Source organism: Bison bison, unplaced genomic scaffold (assembly GCF_000754665.1).
Source record: "Bison bison bison isolate TAMUID 2011002044 unplaced genomic scaffold, Bison_UMD1.0 scf7180017864141, whole genome shotgun sequence".
NCBI lineage: Eukaryota > Metazoa > Chordata > Mammalia > Artiodactyla > Bovidae > Bison > Bison bison.
This window is the reverse complement of record NW_011494713.1, coordinates 3,863,657-3,883,248: the sequence shown is the minus strand read 5'-3', so window position 1 is coordinate 3,883,248 and position 19,592 is coordinate 3,863,657. Positions and strand designations below refer to the sequence as shown.

Sequence of the window (19,592 nt, the reverse complement as noted above, 5' to 3'; positions counted from 1 at the left end):
AACTGTGGAAAATTCTGAAAGAGATGGGAATACCAGACCACCTTATACTGCCTCTTGAGAAATTTGTATGCAGGTCAGGAAGCAACAGTTAGAACAGGACATGGAACAACAGACTAGGTTCCAAATAGGAAAAGGAGTACGTACAAGGCTGTATATTGTCACCCTGCTTATTTAACTTCTATGCAGAGTACATCATGAGAAACGCTGGACTGGAAGAAACACAAGCTGGAATCAAGATTAGCCGGGAGAAATATCAATAACCTCAGATATGCAGATGACACCACCATTATGGCAGAAAGTGAAGAGGAACTCAAAAGCCTCTTGATGAGAGTGAAAGTGGAGAGTGAAAAAGTTGGCTTAAAGCTCAACATTCAGAAAATGAAGATCATGGCATCCGGTCCCATCACTTCATGGGAAATAGATGGGGAAACAGTGGAAACGGTGTCCGACTTTATTTTTTTGGGCTCCAAAATCACTGCAGATGGTGACTGCAGCCATGAAATTAAAAGATGCTTACTCCTTGGAAGGAAAGTTATGTCCAACCTAGATAGCATATTCAAAAGCAGAGATGTTAGTTTGCCAAAAAAGGTCCGTCTAGTCAAGGCTATGATTTTTACTGTGGTCATGTATGGATGTGAGAGTTGGACTGTGAAGAAGGCTGAGCGCTGAAGAATTGATGCTTTTGAACTGTGGTGTTGGAGAAGACTCTTGAGAGTCCCTTGGACTGCAAGGAGATCCAACCAGTCCATTCTGAAGGAGATCAGCCCTGGGATTTCTTTGGAAGGAATGATGCTAAAGCTGAAACTCCAGTACTTTGGCCACCTCATGCGAAGAGTTGACTCATTGGAAAAGACTCTGATGCTGGGAAGGATTGGGGGCAGGAGGAGAAGGGGACGACAGAGGATGACATGGCTGGATGGCATCACTGACTCGATGGACGTGAGTCTGAGTGAACACCAGGTGTTGGTGATAGACAGGGAGGCCTGGCGTGCTGGGATTCATGGGGTCGCAAAGAGTCGGACACGACTGAGCGACTGAACTGAACTAACTGAAGGTTATTACTTTGTTAAATATGAAGTGGTGTGTTATTTATTCTTAATAGACTATGATCGATTTGAGGTATATACTATAAACGTTAGAGCAACCACTAGAAAGTAATACAAAAAGGCACAGCCAAAAATCCAACAGAGAAAATAAAATGAAATACTAAAAACCTCAACTAACATAAAAGACGGGAGAAGATGAACAGAGGAAAAAGTAGATGAAAAATAGAAAACAAAGCAGAGTATGGTAAAGACAACCGCACCAATACTTTCAATTAAAAGGCAGAGATTATCAAGCTGGGGGGGGGCGGGGGGGAGGAATAAGCAAGACCCAACTTTATGCTCCTTGTAAGAAGTATAGTTTAAGTGTAAAGACATAGAAAGTTTGAAAAATAAAAGTGTGGTGAAACATACCATGCAAGTAGCAAGCATAAAAAAGCTGCATAACTATAGTATTATCAGAGCCAAGTAGGCTCCAAGACAAAGAGTATTCCCAAAGAAAAATATGGACATTTCATAATGATAAAAGATCAATTCAAGAAGTGAAATGAAATCTCAAATGTGTATGTACCTACTAATAGCACTTCAAAATACATCAACCAAAAACTGACCAGAGTTAAACGGAGAAATATAAAAGGATACAATGATAGCTGGAGATTTTAACACTTTTCGCTCAGCTGAAATATGTAGATCTGTTAACCAACTTGACTTAATTAACATTTATAGAACCTAAGAATGGCAGAATGTTAAAAAAAAAAAATAGACCATACACTGGGACGTGCAGTGAGTCTCAATACATTTCAAAATATTAATACCTTACAGGTTTTCATTCAATTCAAACTCAACATCAATCCATGACAGAAAAAAATCTCAGGATACTAGGAATAGTTTGACCAAAATGAAATTAAATTAATCATAAATAGCAAATCCCCAAATATTTAGGGATTGACGAATGCACTTCTAAATTAAAAAAAATATACAAAGGAAATTTAAAAAAACCTTTTAATTGGATGGGCTTCCCAGATGGCTCATTGGTAAAGAATCCTCCTGCCAATGCAGTAGACGTGGGTTTGATCCCTGGGTTGGGAAGATCCCCTGGAGAAGGAAATGGCACCCCACTCCAGTATTCTTGCCTGGGAAATCCCATGGACAGAGGAGCCTGGCAGGCTGCAACCATGGGGTTGCAAAAGCGTTGCGCATGACATAGCGACTAAACAACAACACTGAAAATAAAACATCACAAATTGTGGGGTCATGCTGAAGTTGGACTTACTAAAAACGTGTAGTTTTAAATGCCTATTTCAGAAAAGAAAAAAGATTTAAAATCAATGTTCTAAGTTTCTACCTTAAGAAAATAGAAAAAGATGAGGAAATTAAATCCAGAATAACAGAAGCAAAATCTATTTCATCAATTCCCTTTCTTTTATTAATTTATTCATTTATCTTATTGTTTCATAGAAATAATGAGAAAAACGATAGAGAAAATTAACGAAGTCAGAAGTTGGTTCATTGAAAAGATTGATAAAATTGATAAAACTTAGCAAGCTTGGCTCATCAAGAAAAAAAGAAAACACAATAGCCAATAACAGAAATGAAAAATGTGATATCACTACAGATTGTACAGACATTAAAAAGGGTAATAAATGGATATTATCAACAACTTTATGGCAATAAATTCAACAATGTAAAGGGAATGGACAAATTTATTGAAGAAAACAGTTTGCCTTAACACAAAAAGAAATGGAAAATATGAAGACCACATCTACTTAAAGAAATTGAATTCATAATTTAAAACCTTCCCACAAAGAAACTCTAGGCCAAATGGGTTCACTGATGAATAGATATGTCAGGAATAAATATAACACCAATCTTATACAAAGTCTTAGAGCAAACAGGAGGGTACAAGTTCCAATTTACTTGATATCAGTATAATTCTGATATTAAAATCAAAACTATTATAAGAAAAGAGGATAGGCCAACATCCTTCATGAATATAAATGCAAAAAAAAAATCTGACAAAATATTAGCAAATCTGTTCCAGCAATATATTAAAAAAATAATATATCAGACCAAGTGAGGTTTATTTCAATAAGACAAAGTTAGCTCAACATTAAAAACCCAATCAATATATTTTTTCACATTAACAGAAAAAAGGGGGAAAACCATATGACAACATCACAATAGATTCAGAAAAGAAGTTGACAAGATTCAACTCTTCTCTTTGTCGCTCAGTTGTGTCCAGCTCTTTGCGACCCCATGGACTGTAGCACTCCAGGCCTCCCTGTCCATTACCAAGCCCCAGAGTTTACTCAAACTCGTCCATTGAGTCAGTGATGCCATCCAACCATCTCATCCTCTGTCGTCCCCTTCTCCTCCTGCCCTCAATCTTTCCCAGCATCAGGGTCTTTTCAAATGAGTCCATATTTTTCTTTGGGTCTTCTCTTCGCATCAGGTGGCCAAAGTATTAGAGTTTCAGCTTCAACATCAGTCCTTCCAATGAACACCCAGGACTGATTTCCTTTAGGATGGACTGGTTAGATCTCATTGCAGTCCAAGGGACTCTCAAGAGTCTTCTCCAGCACCACAGTTCAAAAGCATCAATTACTCGGTGTTCAGCTTTCTTTATAGTCTAACTCTCACGTCCATACCTGACTACTGGAAAAAACATAGCCTTGACTAGATGGACCTTTGTTGGCAAAGTAATGTCTCTGCTTTTTAAAATGCTGTCTAGGTTGGTCATAACTTTCCTTCTAAGGAGTAAGTGTCTTTTAATTTCATGGCTGCAGTCACCATCTACAGTGACTTCAGAGCCCCCAAAATAAAGTCTGTCACTGTTACCACTGTTTCTCCATCTATATGCCATGAAGTGATGGGACCAGATGCCATGATCTTCGTTTTCTGAATGTTGAGCTTTAAGCCAACTTTTTCACTCTCCACTTTAACTTTCATCAAGAGGCTCTTTAGTTCTTATTCACTTTCTGCCATAAGGGTGGTGTCATCTGCATATCTGAGGTTATTGATATTTCTCCCGGCAATCTTGAGTCCAGCTTGGGCTTCTTCCAGCCCCGCGTTTCTCATGATGTACTCTGCATATAAGTTAAATAAGCAGGGTGACAATATATAGCCTTGAAGTATTCCTTTTCCTATTTGGAACAAGTCTGTTGTTCCATGTCCAGTTCTAACTGTTGCTTCCTGACATGCATACATGTTTCTCAAGAGGCAGGTCAGGTGTTCTGGTATTCCCATCTCTTTCAGAATTTTCCACAATTTATTGTGATCCACACAGTCAAAGGCCTTGGCATAGTCAATAAAGCAGAAATAGATGTTTTTCTGGAACTCTCTTGCTTTTCTGATGATCCAGCGGATGTTGGCAATTTGATCTCTGTTTCCTCTGCCTTTTCTAAAACCAGGTTGAACATCTGGAAGTTCACGGTCCATGTATTGTTGAAGCCCAGCTTGGAGAATTTTGAACATTACTTTGCTAGCATGTGAGATGAGTGCAATTGTGCGGTAGTTTGAGCATTCTTTGGCATTGCCTTTCTTTGGGATTGGAATGAAGACTGACCTTTTCCAGTCCTGTGGCTACTGCTGAGTTTTCCAAATTTGCTGACATATTGAGTGCAGCACTTAAACAGCATCATCTTTTAGGATTTGAAATAGCTCCACTGGAATTCCATCACCTCCACTAGCTTTGTTCGTAGTGATGCTTCCTAAGGCCCACTTGACTTCACATTCCAGGATGTCTGGCTCTAGGTAAGTGATCACACCATCGTGATTATCTGAGTCATGAAGACCTTTTTTGTACAGTTCTTCTGTGTATTCTTGCCACCTCTTAATATCTTATGCTTCTGTTAGGTGCATACCATTTCTGCTCTTAATTGTGCCCATCTTTGCATGAAATGTTCCCTTGGTATCTCTAATTTTCTTGACAAGATTCAACATCCACCCACAAAAGATGAGAATAAGGGCCAAATAAGATGATGCACTCCAAAGTGTTCAGTAAACTGAAAGATGCTGTATAAAGGGAAAGTTTTTTTAGTTTCATCCCTCTGCTGTACACCCTGAGACTTATAGCTTCCTTTCTGACAAGGATTTCATGGGACCTGGACAACACACTTTTCAACTATTCAATAAATGCCCTCAGAATGAGAGTCAGTTGGCATGCACAGCAGACCATGATAGAATAATAAAGTAATAACACTGCCTCTGGTACTTGATGGCTTACTGAGTGCTGGGCTCTGAGTAAGGTTCTCATCATGTATTGTATTTTATCCTCACAGCAAATCTAAGGAAAGTACTAATATTTTTCTCTGCTTTATAAATGAGAGAATGAGGATTAGGACATAAATACCTTACTCAAGGCCGCACATGTAGGTGGTGACAGAATCAGGAATCAAGCCAGGCTTACACTAGAGCTTCAGGTTTTAAACCCTACCCTGCCTTGCTGTCTCTACCCTTATTTGGGAAGAGGCCCATAGCTTTGGCTTCTTCCCTCTTGGTCTTCCAGGGAAGCATGAGTTTGGTCTCATGTTCCTTTTTCTGCATTCTGAGCATTATGCTAACACTGCATTAATAGGGGGAAAAAAAAAACTACCTTCTTTAACTGTATTAACTTTTAAAATTCTTAATTAGCATTTTAAATTATAAAAGTAATGCACATTTACATTTAAAATATTAAAACCATGAGGATGAGTATAAGGTAAACCGCAGTTTTTTCCCTTCCCTGCAACTCCCCAGTCACATTCCCTGGACCAAACCACTCTCAACAGAATCTACATTATTCTTCCAGAAATTTCGTGTGTGCACACATTCTTAAAGTAAAATGATGGGTCATCTGTTTATGTAACTTGCTTGTTTATTTAACAATAAAAAAAGCTTGGAGGCTTTACATAACAATACATAAAAGTTGCCTCATTCTTTTAAAAATATACATAATATCCCATTGAATGGCTATACCATAACGTATTTCACTAGGCCCCTATGGATGAATATTTAGATTTTTTTCCCCATTTTTGAAATATTACCAAAAGGCTGCAGTGAACAATTTTGTACATACATCTTTTGCATATGTATTATAGTATGCATAAGTATACTTATGCATATAGTATGCATATATATACAGTATATATATAAATACTATAGTATTTATATAGGAAAAATTCAAAAAAGCATAGTTGCTGAGTTGCGAGGTATACGCATTTGAAATTTTGGCAGGTATTGCCAGTTAACCCTGCATGAGGTGGCGTGCCCACAATAGTGTATGATAGCACCTGTTAGCCTTTATCTTTGTCGTTGTTTAGTTGCTAAGTCGTGTCGTTTTCTTTGTGACCCCAGTGGAAGCACACCAGGCTTCCCTGTCCTTCACCATCTCCTGGAGTTTGCTCAAACTCGCCCATTGAGTCGATGATGCCATCCAACCATCTCATCCTCTGTTGCCTCCTTCTCCTCCTGCCCTCGATCTTTCCCAGCATCAGGCTCTTTTTCCAGTGGGTCAGCTTTCCGCATCAGGTGGTCAAAGTATTGGAGCTTCAGCATCAGGACTTCTGATGAATATTCAGGGTCGATTTCTTTTAGGATTGACTGATTTGATCTCCTTGCTATGCAAGGAACTCTCACCTAGTGTTTCAAAATTTTGAGATCTCCTTCAACCATACTTATTGAGCACCTTCTGGGTGCTTTAGAGACTGCGCTAGGCTCAGGGATTTGAAATGCAGTCAGTGAAGCTGGAGGAAGATTTGTTGGTAAATTACTCTTCCTTTGGGACTAAGAGCTTTTACCCTTTTAGAAACGGAAACTGCAAGCTGGTGAGGTATTTAGTTTCAATTTAGCTTAATGGAAACCTGTTAGGGAGTTTTAAAATAAGGACCAAGACAACTGAAATGGTGAACAAAATCTCTTGGGGCCCCAGGAAGGAGGATGCAGTGTCTGTGGGTTTGCACGCTTCAAAGAGCCACTCTTTCCAGAGAAGAACACATTTCACCAAGAAACTCTTGGGTGGACATGTGAGCTGCTGAAGACTTGTAGTCATCCCTAGGGCAAGTGCTTCCTAGTAAGCAAAGGGACAGACAGATCCTGCATGGCTAGGCAGAGCAGGGTGTATAAGTGGGAATAATAATACTACCAACAGTCCTTTATTGGGCACAGACTCTGGCCAGGCACTGCAGTTTGCATTTTATGTATATTGACTCATTGAATCCTCATAACTATGGGCTATAGTTGCCTTCAGAGGGCATTGGTATGATGCCCATTTAAGAGATAAGGACACTGCGAAGACAAGTAACTTGCCTAGCAGATGGCAGAGAAGGGATTCGAACCAGGTATGGTTGACTTCAAAGCCCATATTTGAGCCCCATGGATACATCTGATCACATACTTGTTTTTAAAATAATATCTTCATAATAGGGAGCAATTTAAGAAGTTTTGATCTCCTGACTCACCCCTAAAATATATTCAGGGACAGCTGGATTGCTTACATTGTGTAGTATGTCATATATCAAAACAAGTCTGCATGCATGCTAACTTGCTTCAGTAATGTCCAATGCTTTGTGACCTCTGTCCAAAGGATTCTCCAGGCAAGAGTACTGGAGTGGATTGCCATGCCCTTCTCCAGGGGATCTTCCTGACCCAGAGCTAGAACACCTCTTATGCCTCCTGCATTGGCAGGGTGGTTGTTTTTTTTTTACCACTGGTGCCACCTGAGAAGCCCCAAAACAAATCTAAGTGCAGATAAATGCCCAGTGTGTGCTAAGTGGCTTCAGTCATGTCTGACTCTTTGCAATACCATGGACTGTAGCCTGCCATGCTCCTCTGTCCATGGGATTCTCCAGGCAAGAATACTGGAGTGGTTGCCATGCCCTCCTCCAGGAGATCTTCCCTACCCAGGAGAAGAACCCGTCTCTTACATCTCCTGCATTGGCAGGCAAGTTACCACTAGTGCCACCTGGGAAGCCCCAAATGCCCAGTAGGTGGCAATAATAATCACCTGTTACATTGAATTTTCTTTTTCAAAGCACGCTTCCATGGCTGTGGCAGGAAAAGAGTTGGGAATGTGGTGGATGCCATGTTAGGGACTTGGGGATTCCACTCGTGGGTGACGGGGAGCCCTTAGAGGCTTTAAAGTAGGAGAGTGATCAAGCTTACATTTTAAGAAGATTACTTATAGTGAATAAGAGTTTGGGAACATGTTCATGTTCAGCTCTGGGTCAGCTGCTTCATCTTGCTATGCCTCAGGGTCCTCATCTGTAAAACTCCTGTTTTACAGATTTTAATGATGTTATAATCCTTCCGCATAGGATGGTTATGAAGATTAAATGAGATCATGTACATAAATTGCTTAGTAAATGATTGGCTCAGGGTCAGTGCTCAATAGCTGAAAATGGTGATAGATATAATTATGAGAGTGGAGAGAAAATAGAGTTAGGGTAATCAAATGCAGTTTGGCTAGAGGGAGTTAGGACTTGAATTAAAGGGGGATATGAATGGAGAGGATAGTTATAAAAGATATTAAAGTGATAGAATTGTTAGACTTAGAAATATGACGCTAGTAAAAGGATGAGGGAAAGACAGGTAACTGAAGACTCCCAGTTTCCAACCTAGGTGCTTGAATGGTCGTACACTTGAGTGAGATAGGAAATACTAGAGGAGATGGAAGTTTGGAGTGGGAAAAAAAAGATGATGGTTAGGGTGTAAAAAGAACACAATGAGGTTGATTTTTTAAGAAAATGAGTATGAGTACTCTGTCACAAATTTGAAAATCTAAGCTTTGTCATTTGAGCTTCAGGACAAAGAAGAAGATGAATCTGTGGGTGGGCATAAGAGCACCCAGGAGAATGTGTAGAAACAGAAGACTAGGGGGTCAAGTACCCATTCCCGGAGGGGTCAAGGATATTGAGAAAGAACTACTGGAGGTGGAGAAGTTTCTAGACGGAACAAGGGAGCCCTCAGCAATGTCAGGTCCTGTAAGAGAAGTGAGAACTAGGCAGTGGAGTCATTACCAGCTCCTGCCCTCAGGATGCTCACACTAAAATCTCTTAACAGTGAAAATAGAAAAGTGCTTTACTATGAAGGAATTCGCTGGGACAGCTGTTATCCCATTGATCTTCAGGGTTACTCTGATTGCCCTGGTGGCCTGGGGGGCACCACTCCTTCCTGGGCTCCTCCCTTGACTTCACAGAATGACTGAAATGCTGCATCCAAGAGTAGAGGGTCTTCTTTGGTCAGTGTTTTAGAATGGGGGATCTCCCTTGCTGGAATCTCTTAGCTGCCTCTGATGTGCACTGCACTATATGTTTCTTTCTGTAATTCTGTCCCCTTTTGCAGAACAAAACCTGGAGACAACAGAGTATCTATTTGAAGTTACAGTTTGTCCTTCATCTCTCCACAGCCAATGCTAATGATGGTAATGTGAGGCAGGGCAGATCCTTGCTCAGAGTGCAGACAGAAAGAATAGAGGGAGGTAGGAGAAAGGTCAGGATTAGATGATGGAACTAGCAGAGGCTAGCTGGGTAGGGTTTTGTTAGGCCAAGATAGTGGGAGCTGAGATAGGGCTTCCTGGGTGGTGCTAGTGGTAAAGAACCTGCCTGTCAATGCCAGAGATGTAACGGACGCAGGTTTGATCCCTGGGTTGGGAAGATCCCCTGAAGAAGGAAATGGCAACCCATTCCAGTATTCTTGCCTGGGAAATCCTGTGGACAAAGGAGCCTGGCAGGCTACAGTCCATGGCGTTGCAGAGTCTGTCACGACTTAGCATGCATGCACAGAGTGGGAGGGAGGGAGAAGGAGAAGATGGCATTCTTGGCAGGAGGAATGGTAAAAGCAAAGGTGCAGAAGTGGGAAAGCAGAGGCCAAGCTCAGGAAACGTGAGTACCTTGCTGTTTGCATCTCAGAGTAGTGGGAGAGCAGGCTGGACCAGAGATGCGGGGTTGCATGATAGAGTTCCAAGGGCCAAACGAGGGACTTTGGGCTGTCTTTTTCTGCGGTTTGACAGCTTCTGGGAGGAACCCTCAGAAACCTTTCAGGAATTCAGGCTTGTCTGCCTCAGACTTCTCCTTCTGGAAGACCAACAGCCCAAGGTGGCAGCCTGACATTCAATCTCTTTTGTCATGGTTGGGAAGTCAGGGCTGTAGCTGATTTCATTGGCCTGTTTTGCATTTATTATAGTGTGGCTTTTACAGTGTGTTAATTGAAATATTTCCAACTGCCAAAAACAATTACACTCAAATTGCCTTGTCAGTTCTTTTATTGCCAGATAAATGTTTTATAGACATATTTACGGGGGGCAATGGTAACTGGATCTCGTTTCCTATTTAGGGCTGGCAGCCTGGGGTGGGGCTGGCCCTCCAGTGCTCTGTTGTGGGCCAGAAAACTGCTGGACACTGTTGCGCTTCCATCTCATTACCTTAGGGATCAGAGGCTCTTCAAAGGAAAGCCGCTTTCTGGCTCATGCGGCTTAGCCTCAGAGGAGGGTTCCCATCCCTGGAAACCTAGGTGGCCTGGCAGAAATCTGAATCCGGCTGCTGCCCTCCTAGCAACAATCCCTGCCTAAGCCAGGACATGCCCTTCTCACCCTCTGGAGTCCCCTCCCCATCCACCATCAAAGCCTCTCCACAGCCCCTGCCATGGAAGAGTTGTGAGAGTCCTTCTGGTCTAACCCCCTCACTTTGCATTTGGGAAACCAGGACCCAGAGACCTCCTCTAAGATCAATCAGGTGGTCAGTGAGAGCTGGGAGCCGAGGTCTCTGCCTGGTGTGCCAGGCCTTCACCAACATGTGCCCTTTGGTTTCTCGACTGCCTTGCCCCCTCCTTCAAGGCCTAGACCTGCTTCTTCCAAGCTTAACACTCCCCCACCCCACACACATCTCCAGTCTCCACTGATCTCCTTCTTGCTCCATCACCTGAAACAACTATTCGTTCAGTGTCTATACTGCAGGGTTTGTTTTATTTCTTCGGTGGAGCATTTTATAGTTTCTGTTATTGTTCTGCTCTTGCCATTTCACATGCTGTTTTCCTCTTCTGGACAGCCTTTCTGAAAAACATTTTCTCCACTTGGATAACCCATACTTGTCTTTTGATATTGAGCTGAGAAATAGCCACCTCAGTGAGGCTTTCTTTTGCACCCAAGCTGGGTAGGTGTTTCCATGCATGAGCACCCTGGGCACGTGTCTCTACTGCTGGCATAGAGCAGACTTTCAAGAGAACATGCTGAGTGAATCAGTGAGTAAATAATGAGCACTAATCACATGCTTCTGTCTTCCATGGACCCCGAGCAAACAGGGATAGGGACCTCATCTCTCTTCATCTTTGTCTCACTGCTTAGGTTAGTCCTTGACACATGAGTAGATGCTCAACAAATGTTTATCTAGTTGAATCTAGCACGCTACTCTTGGGACTTCCCTGGTGGTTCAGTGGTTAAGAATCTGCCTGCCAGTGCAGAGGACACGAATTTGATTCCTGGTCTGGGAAGATCCCACATGCCACATGGCAACTAAACCTGTGTGCCCCGATTACTGAGCCTGTGTGCCACAACTACTGAAGCCTGTGTGCACCAAATCACATGCTCTCCAACTAGAAAAAGCCCACATGCAGCAACGAAGACCCAGCACAGCCAAAAATAAATAAATAGATAACTTTTTAAAAAAGCATGCTACTCTTGGGAACATAAAATTTTAGCATGCTAGAACTGTAAAGTCATCATATCCAATCTTATGCATCTCACAGTAGATGAGAAAACAGGCTTCAAGAGGAGAAACATTTTCCCGGGGTCATGATTACTAAGGGGTTTGATGGCATTCATTCATATATTCAGTAAGTGTTTTGAACACCTGCTATATTCTGAGACAGCAGTATACAAAGCAGAGTACCCAAACCTTCATCATAAACAACTGTTTATAAATATAATATGCCCTCAGAATCCCCTTAACGCTTGGCACAGATGAGCACTTAGTATATGATTTTTTTAAATGTTTGTTGAGCTAATTGCAGATAAGAAATGCCAGGGAGTAAGTTACCCAGTTGCTCTTCAGGGATCAGTCTCACTGATGCTGGAATCAGGTTGCCTCAGATATAGGGCCTCCTTGGCTGGGCACCTGTTGCCAGTGAGAAGACTGTCTGTGAGATTTGAGGAAGCTCACTGTCACTTGTCTTTGAGGTCCTTGGGCAGAAGCCCCCCTCTAATTCTCTTTCTGATATTCCTATGGAGAGTCACTTACGACTAATCTTCTGTTTCTGTTCTTTTTTCAGAGCATCAGCATGGGCAGAGGAGCCAGGAAGAGAGTAAGTGCTGAGACCATGCAGTTTTTCAGCAAAAAGCTGTTGAAATATTAGTTGTAACTTTTTAAAGAAAAGCAAAAAGAACGTTAAAATCACCCTTAAACCTATCACTCTGGGAAACCGCTTAGTTAACATGTGATGCTATATCTTCCCAGATATTTCTATGCACATATAAAAATTACATGTATTTATTTTTAAATGGAGTCCAACTGTATGTTCTTTTACAATCTGCTTTTTACGTACTATTTAGAGTACTTTCCACTGTCAGTAAATATACTTTCACAGAATCATTTTCAATTAACGCACACTCTTTTACCTTACGTTCATTAAGGCCACTCCATCATTTTGTTCAACCATGCCCCTTTGTTTGACATTTAAATATTTCCTCTTTTTCACTATTATGATCAACCCTCCAACAAACATTCATGCATTTAAATCTTTGGGCCTATCCTTATTTTTTTTTCTTAATATAAATTCCTATACATAGAAATTTGGATCAAGGAGTACAAATAATATGTTGGCCAAAAAGATAGTTCAAGTTTTTCCTTAACATCTTATGGAAAAGCCCAAACAAATATTTTGGCCAACTCAATACTTATTAGGCTTTTGATCAATATTTCCAAATTGCTCTTTAGAAAGGTTGTACTAATTTACAAGTGCCCATTTTCCCACAGCCTCACCAACACTGGATATTGGTTTTGTCTGTTTGGTTTTCTTTGGTTTCAGTTTTAAACAGTTTTTTTGGTTTCATTTTGTTTTGCTTGCTTGCTTGTTTTTTGTGTTCAAAATGTACTGGTTAGGATGGTTTCCCATCCCTCTGGATTCAGGGTGCTTCTAGGGCTGTCTCTGTCTGAAGGAGCATCCTTCTGTAAGCTTTGCAGTTCCTCCTGTAGGCTGGCTGAGGACAGTAGAGCAACACACGAAACTGTTGTTTGTGAGTGTTAGCTAAAGACAGAGGTGATTTTATAGATTCCTGGGCATTTCACATCCATGAAGTAGGAACTGGTGCTCTGCACCAGGTGCTTCTTCTCGTGTCTCCTCTTCTGGACAGGGATGAAGGAGAGCCTCTGTGTTTTCTCATGGGAAAGCGGTCACCGCCCTTCACCAGTTTAATAATGAAAAAATTGCATTGTTTTATTTTCCATGTCTTTGATTGCTAGTGAGGGTGAATATTTTTTAATATGTCATGGGCCACTGTGGCAAGGTATTTAACTGTCTATCAGGGAAAGGGAAAACTTCTAGTTATTATTATTATTATTATTTTTTTGCTTCAAGGCTGTGATAGGACTATGAGGCTTCAAGTTACAAAGTACAGGGAGTTTTACTGTAACAATAACCTTAAGGTGGCAAACTAGAAGGTAAAATGTGAATGAGAGTTGAAGTAGCTTAAAGAATGGCTGGAGGCCTTTGCACAGCTGGTCCTGGCTATTAGCTTCCAGGCTGCATGGGAAGCAGTAAGAAGGAGCCGGTTCTGGTCTCGCTCCTGGGGCCAAAGACCCAGCACAGTATTCCAGCTAAACCCAGACCCCCAGGTCTGAGGGGGCCATGATCTTCCAGGCAATGAGAACTCCGGTCTGAGCAGTTCCTTTGGACCCTCGCGTGAGCGCTCTGTTGTATGCTTTGTGTTCTATATCTTGGGGCAGAGCTTGGCTTCTGGGAGGATGGTGAATGAAAGGGCTTCTTACAGGGCTGCTTGCTTCTCTAAGCAGGTAAGGCTCTTGTTTCTCATGTGAGGTTTTTGTCCAGGATGAAGACTCAGGGACTGAAGTAGGGGAAGGGACAGATGAATGGGTGCAGTCCAAAGCCACAGTTAAACCCCCTGACCAACTGGACTTGACTGATGCGGTAAGTGAGCAGCATCTTCCTCCCACCCCTTCCACCGCCTCCAGCCTTGGAGATGGACTCTGTGCAGAACCTAGGTTGCCAGATGTCTGCTTACATCGCAGGGTATCTTCAGAGGGGGTGGGGGCCTCTACATTTGACCCTCTTGGTGTTTCTCTCCCTCAGGAGCTGAAGGAGGAGTTCACCCGGATTCTGACGGCCAACAACCCGCATGCACCCCAGAACATCGTCAGGTACAGCTTCAAAGTAAGTCATCCTCTCTGGGGTAGAGGCCTCTGGGTGCTCCTGGGCTTGGTAACTTGCTATGTTGCAAAAGCTCCTCAGCTCTTTTTAAAAAAATTTAATTTATTTTTGGCTGTGCCGGGTCTTTGTTGCTGCGTGCAGGCTTTCTCTAGTTGCAGCAAAGGAGAACTACTCTTTAGTTGTGGTGTGCGGGCTTCTCATTGCAGTGGCTTCTTTTGTTGCAGAGCACAGGATCTAGGGCAAAGGCTTCAGTAATTATGGCGCATGGGCTCAGTAGTTGTGGCTCACTGCCTTAGTTGCTCCACAGCATGTGGAGCATGTGGGATCTTCCTGGACAAGGGGTCAAACCTATGTCCCCTGCATTGGCAGGCACATTCTTAACCATTAGACCACCAGGGAAGTCCTGGCTCTCAGTTCTTGCAGAAATCACCTTTAAAGTGAGTTTGCTGGCTGAAACCCTGAGATTTTACATGGAGTTTTCTAGAGATTTTTGAAATTTCTTTACAAATCTTCCTTCAGTCTCACTAATTACATCGTCTTAAGTGCCCTGCAGAGCCACTCTTTTCAAGAATCCTGAAGTGAATAATTTGGTAGGAAAAGTGCTTTTCCAATGTATGTGATGTGTTAGTCACTAACATCAGTCACCGGGTCTCCAGAAGCCAGTGCGGCAGTGTCAGGTCCTATATTAGAACTTTTACAGAGGATAGCTCATTAATCCTCAGGTTTTTTTTGCTATAGGAACAATTTTTGTCTTCATTTTATGGAAACAAAGGGTAAATAGAGAAAACAAATTACAAAAGTTACATAGCCAGGATTCAAGGCAAAATTTGAACTCGTTTGATTGGCTCTAAAGCAACATCACACCGCTTCTTTAAAAAAATGGTGTGTATACATACACACGCACAGATACAGAGTTTTGAATATATAAAAGAATTCTAGAAACCCATGGTACTAGCTTCCAAAGATTTGTTGTTGTTGTTGTTTGCTCCAAAAGATTGGAAAGAGCAATGAATATACAATGGAAACTAAACCTCCTTCTCCTGTCCTTTTCCTTGGAGACAGCACACTATGAGCAGTTTCTTTCTCTTTTTTAAAAACAGTTTTATTGAGATATAATTTTTACATACTATAGAATAACCTATTTAAAAGTGTACAATACAATGGCTTTTTGTATATTTACAGATTACGCAACCATCACCACAAGCAATTCTAGAACGTTTTCATTTTCCCCCAAAGAAACCCCATACCTCTTAGTTGCCACTCCCTAGTTTTCCATTTCTTCCAGCCTTAGGCAACCACTAATCCCTTTTTCAGCTTTAGAGATTTGCCTCTTCTGGGCATTTCATACAAGAGAAATCAAATAAATATGTCATCTTTTGTGACTGACTTCTTTTACTTAGCGTACTGTTTTCAAGGTTCATCCATGCTGTAATATGTCCCGGTGCTTTATTTCTTTTTATTGCCAAATAATATTCATCAACTGATGGACATTTGGATTGTTTCTGCTTCTTAGCTATTATGAACAATGCTGCTATGAACATTCATGTACCAGTTTTTGTGAATCTTTTTGTGAGCACACTGCTTTTTATTCAAAATTGAGTAGGCACTGCCTCCACAAAGAGGTTGGGACAAATTCAGGTGTATTTCTTGAGAGGTCCCACTCGTGAGTTGTGCTCATGGTGTCCCTCAGGCAGCCTGTTAAGGGGCAGGGGGTAGGTGGCAGAGAGAAGCTGCCTCACGTCCCTGAACTTATGCTGGAGTGCAGCGCACTCTATGAGCTCCTGTTCTTTTGACCTCTGAAAGAGGATCTCTTTGGGACTCAGTGGGAGGCATGCTACAGGCAGAGGATTGGTGTCAATGTACCTCTCTTGCCCTCTTGGAAGCCCAGTTATTAGAAAAGATTCCCGTGAGTCAGCTGCCAGCTGGGTAGCCATGGGCTCCCAAGCAGGCTCACCTCCTCCAACCTTCTAACAGCCTCCCAGGCCTGCCTGGCATTCCTCCCACAGAGCTGGCCTCCAAGTCCTTCCCTGAGATCTAAGAGCTTTAGGTCTCCAAAGCTATTACTTTCTCTTGAAGTGCTGGCCTGGAGAGGCAGAGTGTTCAGATCTAAGCATGCCTCTCCTCCTTGCACAGAAGCAATGGAATCTGAATTCCATCCCTAATTGAAGAGGAAGGTCCTAGTCACTACTGGGGACAGGATGAAGGTGACATCTCAAATGACAACTATATGGATAATTTATTCTCGTGGACATCTCCATTGTCAAAATAATAGCTAGTATTTTTACTGAGCACTTATTATGCGTCAGGCTGTCTGTTTTGAGTGCCTGATAGATTGCTTTCATTATTTTCAGTACTTAACTAGCCTGCAAACTACTCATTCTCATTTTGCAGATGAAGAAATTAAGGCTTAGAGTGGCTAAGCCTAAGATCATGCAGGTAATAGGGAGCAGAATCAAGATTTGGATCCAATTCTGCCCAGATCCACAGACCATGCTCTTAAGTACTACACTGTCCCATCTCCCCATCCATCTGTGTTACTGAGAGAGGAAGAGCTTTATGGTGACTTTTAAAGGCAGAGTGTCCCATTCTGTGTGCAGAAATAGTGATTCTTTCTGTTCTCCAGGGACAGGTGGGCCTGGTACTAGCCCATGGGCTGGTTTCCTCTGTGGTGAGTTTATCTCAGTGTGCCATACAAAGGTAATACTTTTCTGTATGACTTGAAAAGGGCTGGGGACTTCCCTCATGGTCCAGTGGTTAAGAATCTGCCTGCCAATGCAGGAGACACAAATTCAATTCCGGGACGATCGCATGTACCTCAGAGTAACTAAGCCCATGTGACATAAGTACTGAGCCCATGCTCTAGAGCCCACGAGCCACAACTACCGAAGCCCATGATCCTACAGCCCCTGCTCCACAGTAAGAGAAGACATCCATGCACCACACGAGAAACCCATGAACTAGAGAATAGCCCCTGCTTGCCACAACTAGAGAAAGCCCCCATGCAGGAACGAAGACCCAGCACAGCCAAAAATGAATAAAATAAAATAAAAAAAGGAATGAACCCCTGCTCTCAAACTTTAGGGCTAGGATGCTGATCACTAAGGAGGTAGCCTAGAGGAACCAGACTATAAGCTTTATAAAAGCAGGGATCATATCTGCTTTTGCTAAGCTTTGTATCTCTAGAACCTAGAAAATACTTGGCACATTGTGTCTATTCAAAAATTATTTGTTGGTGAAGGAATGAACAAGGTTTCTTGTGCTTTAATAGTAGCCATGTTTCTCGTTTGCCATGTGACTTGACGAGTGCCAAGCAAGCCCCAATCTTTTCTAGATTTTTGTGATCCTCTTAAGGGATGGGGGACTTGGTGTCTCTGAGGATCTATCCAGCCCTGGCATCCACTAAATAGAGTGGAGAAGAGGCCAGGTCAGGTGTGTTTGATGACTATGTGTGACCTCTCTGAGTTCTGGTAAGGCAGGCAAGATAGAATCTCTTGACATGGATGAAGGAGTCAGTGACAGGTCAATTCAGAGCCACTCAGAGTTGGAAGAATGTATTTTAAAATATGTCTTTGACAGCACATGTAAAATAATGAAATTAGACCATTCTCAACGCCATATACAAAAATAAACTTAAAATGGATTAAAGACCTAAATGTAAGACTGGAAACTATAAAACTCCTAGAGGAAAGCATAGGCAGAACACTCTGACATAAACTGTAGCAACATGTTTTGGATCTGTTTCTTAAAGCAAAGGAAATAAAAGCAAAAAGAAACAAATGGGACCTAATTAAACGGTTACCTAATTAAATGATTACCTTTGCACAGCAAAGATAACTGTTGATAAAACAAAAAGACAACCTACTAAATGGGAGAAAATATTTGCAAATGGTAAGGAGTTAACATTCAAAATATACAAACAGTTCATATAACTCAACATAAAAAAAAAGCCCAAACTGATGGGCAGAAGACCTGATTAGACATCTTTCCAAAGAGGACATGCAGATGGCCAGCATGCACATGAAAGGGTACTCACCATCACTCATCATCAGGGCAATGCAGATCTAAACCACAGTGAGGTATCACCTCACACCTGTCAGAAAGGCTATCATCAAAAGACCACAGATAACAAATGCCGGTGAGGATGCGTACACCGTTGACGGGAATGTAAATTGATGCAGACACTGTGGAAAACAACATAGAGGTTTCTGAAAAAAATTAAAAATAGAACTACTAGGCGACCCTGCAGTTCCACTCTGGGAAAAACAAAAACACTACTTCAAAAAGATACATACGCCCCAATGTTCATAGCAGCACTATTTATAATTACCAAGATATGAAAGTAATCTATGCATCCATCAACAGATGAATGGATAAAGATGTGGTGTATATATATACACAATGGAGAACTACTCATAAAAGTAAAATTTTGCCATTAGCAGCAACATGGATGGACTTGGAGGGTATTATGCTAAGTGAAGTAACTCAGAGAAAGACAAACACTGTATGATATCACTTATATGTGGAATCTAAAAAACACAATGAACTAACAAATTAACAAAAAGAAGCGAACTCGCAGATATAGAGAACAAATCTAGTAGTGTCTAGTGGGGAGAGGGAAGGCGGGAGGGTAGTATAGGAGCAGGGGTATAAGAGGTACACACTGCTGCTGCTGCTGCTGAGTCGCTTCAGGCGTGTCCGACTCTGTGCGACCCCATAGACGGCAGCCCACCAGGCTCCCCCGTCCCTGGGATTCTCCAGGCAAGAACACTGGAGTGGGTTGCCATTTCCTTCTCCAATGCATGAAAGTGAGAAGTGAAAGTGAAGTCGCTCAGTTGTGTCCAACTCTTAGCGACCCCCTGGACTGCAGCCCACCAGGCTCCTCCGTCCATGGGATTTTCCAGGCAGGAGTACTGGAGTGGGGTGCCATTGCCTTCTCCAAGAGGTACAAACTATTAGGTACTAAATATAAAATAAGGTACAAGGATATGCTGTACAACACAGGAATATAGCAAGTATTTTATAATAACTATTATCAGACAACAACAAAAATTAGAATATAACCTTTAAAATTGTGAATCATTATATTGCACACCTGTAGTACTCTTGCCTGGAAAATCCCATGGACGGAGGAGCCTGGTGGGCTGCAGTCTATGGGGTCGAGAAGAGTCGGACACAACTGAGGGACTTCACTTTCAC

At 42.0% G+C, this 19,592-nt stretch overlaps 1 protein-coding gene across 1 annotated transcript in view; it reads left to right on the top strand.

Annotated features, from left to right (window-relative positions):
* DNAI1 (dynein, axonemal, intermediate chain 1) overlaps positions 1–19,592 on the top strand; it is a 69,480-nt gene that overhangs the window by 10,773 nt on the left and 39,115 nt on the right. The window contains exons 2-4 of the mRNA XM_010840104.1: positions 12,282–12,314; positions 14,058–14,156; positions 14,319–14,399. Of these exons, the coding sequence (XP_010838406.1) occupies positions 12,282–12,314; positions 14,058–14,156; positions 14,319–14,399 (213 nt within the window). The remainder of the gene's footprint in view (positions 1–12,281; positions 12,315–14,057; positions 14,157–14,318; positions 14,400–19,592) is intronic.